Source organism: Sinocyclocheilus grahami, unplaced genomic scaffold (assembly GCF_001515645.1).
Source record: "Sinocyclocheilus grahami isolate Dianchi unplaced genomic scaffold, SAMN03320097.WGS_v1.1 scaffold1054.1, whole genome shotgun sequence".
Taxonomy (NCBI): Eukaryota; Metazoa; Chordata; class Actinopteri; order Cypriniformes; family Cyprinidae; genus Sinocyclocheilus; species Sinocyclocheilus grahami.
In genome coordinates this window covers 364,669-370,113 of record NW_015506233.1, presented here as the reverse complement: position 1 = coordinate 370,113, position 5,445 = coordinate 364,669, and the positions used below count along the sequence as shown (strand labels likewise).

General features: G+C 37.4%; 1 protein-coding gene across 1 annotated transcript in view; it reads left to right on the top strand.

The window, feature by feature from the left end:
* The first annotated feature begins 3,102 nt into the window (after positions 1-3,102).
* Positions 3,103-5,445, top strand: part of LOC107566179 (troponin C, slow skeletal and cardiac muscles) — a 6,759-nt gene continuing 4,416 nt past the window's right edge. Inside the window, exon 1 of the mRNA XM_016251557.1 lies at positions 3,103-3,126. Within this exon, the coding sequence (XP_016107043.1) occupies positions 3,103-3,126 (24 nt within the window). The remainder of the gene's footprint in view (positions 3,127-5,445) is intronic.

Sequence of the window (5,445 nt, the reverse complement as noted above, 5' to 3'; positions counted from 1 at the left end):
GCAGTACTCCGACTTTGCCACAAGGAAAAGTGCGTACGTCTGCTCAGACCCTGACGTGACGGTAAGTACTTTTCCATGTCAAAGACCGTTTTTATAAATATGAACATTGCCGTGGATTTTAGCGTACGCACACTCTAAGATCAAATCTGTGCGTATGCACATTTTATAAATGAGGCCCCTGTTTTCTAGAAATAAGTAAAAAAATAACACAATCGATGCTGTCCAAATCTACTGAAAGTCACTCGTAATAAGCAGTCTTGACAATATTCTGTACTATTTTCAATTTGACTGTGCTTATACTTTTGGATGAGAACAAAACTTGAACTGAATTGAGCTAGATGATGACACTTTTGTCTTCTGTAGAGATGCTCATTAGCTTAATCAAATTAATTTCTGTAATGGTGATAACTAGGCAGAGGCAGAGGATGAACTCAAGTCAAGTCGAGTCAAGTCACCTTTATTTGTATAGCGCTTTATACAATACAGACTGTGTCAAAGCAGCTTTACAGTGTAAAACAGGAAAATAGTTTGTCAGTAATGCAAGAAGACAATATCAAAGAGCCATTTTCAGCTAAAGTCAGTTCATTGATGATTCAGTCATCATCAGTTCAGCTCTCTTCAATAGTGTCTGTGCAATCAGTCAAGAGTCCCCAACTAAGCAAGCCAAAGAAACCAAAACTCCATCGGTTACAGAATGGAGAAAAAACCTTGGGAGAAACCAGGCTCAGTCGGGGGGCCAGATGACACCAGGATGATGTAGTTTAATTCCAGGCTGCAACACAGGTGCAGAGGACTCATCTGGTTACCGTGGTCTTGTGCTGTTGGTCCTCAAGTGCAGAGGGTGAAGAACTGAACACGCGTTAGCAACACAGGTAAATACAAAACAAATAACGGTTATAGACTCATGAGTCTAACAATCAAAATTAACATTAACATGTACGAGATCAGACAGAGAATGTGGGCTTGGTGCAGTCCTTGATTGACAGGCAGGTGATCAGTAGAGTGAAGAGTGTGAAGGAGAACTGAGTTCAACCGTGACAGCACACCCTTTCCTGTAGGCCTGACCTGATGCCTCAAAAGAGGGTGTAGCCAGAGGCCGGGAAGCTCGCGGTGGAACCAGGTTGGCGCCTGACCAAGGCAGATCCGGAGAGATGAGTCAAGGTGGTCTTAGGGTCAAGGTGGAGAGGTGGAGTCCTGGGCTCAGAGATGGAGCTGTGGGATCTGAGCACCTAGGCCTAGCTGTAGACTGGGCAGCCTGAGGTGGAGCTGGGGAGCTTAATAGAGCCAGCAGAAGGGGAGGAGCAGAAGGCAAAAGGGTGGGAACTAGCTCAGTCTCTCAGTGACTATCCAAGGCTCCTCACTCAACCATTGTTTCTGTTAGCCAGTGTGCAGTGCTCTAATAAAAGCTCACTTCCTGTCTTCATATTATGGCTCTGCTGCATATCTTCTACATGTCAGAGGAAGTATTTCAATCTACTGCCCCCTTCAGAGTGCACAGAAAGTATCATTTGTACAGCAATGTGCTTTTATTTGTGTGTTGTTGTAAATGTAAATATGTGAAATTGACGATCAGTTTAGACTCCTGGGGTCAAATTTCCATTGATTTGATTATATATGTGAAATGTGAGGAACAATGTGTTTTGGTGAGTAATCAGTTGTGCAAATTATGGGACGAATGCAAGGAACTATCTTACCTGTGCTCTAGAGGCTACAGCATCTGCTGAAAACTGTCAAAGAAATGCGTTGTAGATACAGCTCATACAGTCTATGCTCAAGCAAGCTCAAGCATTGTGGAGCACACAACTGGATTATTAAAAGGTCAGTGGTTATGTCTCAATTTATAGCTTTATTATCATTAAAATCAGCCAATTATGCTTGCCTACTGTGTTCTCCACAATGTGTCCTTGAGGCATGAACTTAAAATTGACCCTGAAAGCCAGATGAGCAGTTCAGTCTAAATAACCTGGTCGTGGACAAACTATATTTCAATGATTTTGCAATACATTTGTGAACAATACTTTAGTGAGAGTTTTGCTTCCATCTCTTTTTTTTCCATCACCATATATATATATATATATATAAAACAGTCTTTTATCTACTGTCTATTATGATGCTGTCTGTATGTTATCATTTACTATTTACTATCCGTACTGCTGGTTCGTCTGGTCAGAGGAGAACTGGCCCCCCGACTGAGCCTGGTTTCTCTCAAGGTTTTTTTCTCCATTCTGTCACCGATGGAGTTTTGGTTCCTTGCCGCTGTCGCCTCTGGCTTGCTTAGTTGGGGACACTTCATTTCCAGCGTTATCGTTGACTTGATTGCAAAGATATTATTTAAACTGAACTGAGCTGGATGTTGACATCACTGAATTCAATGATGAACTGTCTTTAACTGAAAAATGAGTGTTTACTATTGTCACTTTGCATTATTGACACTATTTTCCTAATTAATGCTGTTCAGTTGCTTTGTCACAATCTGTATTGTTAAAAGCGCTATATAAATAAAGGTGACGACTTGACTTGACTATTGTGTATGTGTGAGAGTGTTTGCTTTGACACAATATTGTATTGTTAAAAGCGCTATATAAATAAAGGTGACTTGACTTGACTTGACTATTGTGTATGTGTGAGAGTGTTCATATGTGCATCCAGTTTGCCAGTGTTTCTCTTTTGTCTTTAACACTGGAGTTGTTCCGCTGAACTGATGCAGTTACTATATTTAGTATAGTGCATATTGTGCATTTAGTGATGCCTTTGTCTCTGTGTCACTCCTGAATACATGGTAGAGAAATGGCTACAAATGACACATAGACCCATTTTACTTTACTTTACTTTACTTTACTTTACCTTCCTGGTATATTAAATATGTATGCAAGTAAATTTCTTTGCACAGTAACAAGGATTAGATTAGTTTGCTGATAGTTTGCCCTTCCATTTTTGACTGAACCCCCATCATGACCACATAGTTGTTTTATCATGCTCAAGTGACTGTGATGGACGTCCCATACTCAGCGGGGCAGGAGGGAACAGGCTGTCCTGCTCCTGCTATAAAGCTCATTTAGCACTGTGTTCTGCTCTCCACTAGTGACATACAGGTGACATACAATGAACGATATCTACAAAGCAGCGGTGAGTATATGCATTTGTTTTTTTCTGGTCAATTTTCCACATAGAACTATCTTGGCTTTCTTGACTTTAAAACAAAGTTTGCCAACCATAACTTTTTCATAAATGTTGTAACATCATAATACTTACCTATTCATGGCTGCACTTTTGAAGAATAGGGTGTTTTTTCCCCCTTGACATTGTCTTGACAGTGTTGAATATCAAACTTTTTTTGTGTCTGTTTGTTTATTGATGGATTTGCTCCATCAGCATTCATGTCTTTAGATTTGTGGATTAAAATATGTATTCGTTTTGAAGTAAAAAGATAATATTAGACCCTTGGGGCAAGACACCCTTCCCAGAATTGCCACAGAAGGCCCAGAGTGTTGATAGTGTTATTTTATTTTATTTTTTTCTTATTGTAATTCATGGGGATATTATTCAGTAATTGTCCTTTGATTCATTTATTAAAATCTATAAACGAATTGAATTGAATGAATTGCTTGAACGTAAGCCATTTAATAAATTTATCTTTCAATACAATCTCTTTTACTCAAATTCTGCTTTGTTATCAGTTATTCAATTGTTCAACTAAATTGTAAAAACTCAATTTTAACTAGAGTAGCTGATTTCGTATTTTACATTAACGGTCAAACCATAATACAACATAATTATATTCGCTGTTGCGGCAACAATGACTCACACTTAGATTGCAATTATAATGTGTGTAAATGTTAATCATACAGGAATAGTACATCACTCAAGCCGGTCAACTTTATGCCATAAGCCTTAAAAAAGGCAGCTCAAAATACCTTGACTCTTGAGTATTATCAGAGTTAGATAGGAGCTACTCGAGAGAGCAGAGACACTATCATTCATGACTACACATGGAGCATCGCCTACCTCCCATGGCTAATTTTGGCATGCTTTGCTCAGCCATGCATGTATGTCTGCATGCTGGAAAAGCAGGCGCTTAAGATAAAACACTTAAAGTCAGATTCCAGCATTAATTGTGTGTGTGTGTGTGTGTGTGTGTCTCCACTGATCTCTCTGAGATGTACATGAGACTGTGAGTCTGGGAGGAACATCCTGATGCATGTCACACCAGTCTGGTGGTTTGTGTTGGATCCAACATGGGACTATAGACAGTAACTTACTTAACAGCTGCTTACTTAAGCAGCTGTCTCATGAGTTAGCTTTGCCGGATTACCCATCCATTGTTATGCCACCTCATATCATGTCCTTTATCTGCGGTTTGTTATTTTTAACTCCAGAGTACCTTTATCTGCTGTATGTAATCCGCATTACTCAGATCTAACCGTGTCTTTGGATAAAATATGGGTTTGGACTAAAGCAAACGTGTTGCTAATGAGGACACAAATTTTAAATATATCCCATACGCAAATGTAAGACGTTCATATATTAAATTTCCATATATGAAATATATTGGCATATATTGAAGTAAAACATATTTGAAACATATCTGAAATATATGTTTATATATGAATATATAAAAAAACATAGGTTCCACTTTATTTTGATGGTCCCTTTAACCCATTCTGTTGACTATAAGTAACGTTGCACTTACATGTTTACTAACTTTCATTAGAGTATTGGTATAGTATTAGTAGACTGGTAGGGTTAGGGTTAGAATAAGTTGACATGTACTTGCAAAGTTACTTATAGTCAGCAGAATGTCTGTCGATAGACCCTCAAAATAAAGAATTAGCAGATATTAAGCAGACAGTCTACTAATACTCTGATGAGAGTTAGTAGACATGTGGGTGCGACACTATTATTATTGTCACCAGAATGTTCAAAAAGGACCATCAAAATAAAGTGTTACCAAAACATATATGAAATTAGAAATTGGAACAATTTTATATATTAACATATGTATCTAGCCCACACAAATATGTGTTTATGTGTGAGTGATACATTTTTGGACATGTACATGTACAACCTTCCTAAAACTTGTCAATACATTTGGTATTATATAAGTAAATATAAACGATGGACATGTATTGTTTTATTGAATTTTTGTATTCATTTATTTACAATGGTGTTTTGCCTTTTGCCTTTATTGCGATATGACAGTATAGACAGACAGGAAGTTATGCCCATGACAGACATGTATTTAAAACATTTATTACAAAAACATATATAAACATCCAGATTTTTGTGTATATGTTCTTTTAATAAAGCTTCTTATATAAATAAAACATATATTGTTGACATATATGGTTGCTACATATAATACCATATTTAAAAAAATCATCATATAGATATTATTAACACATGTACATATTTAACTATTGAGATTATATATATACACTACTGTGT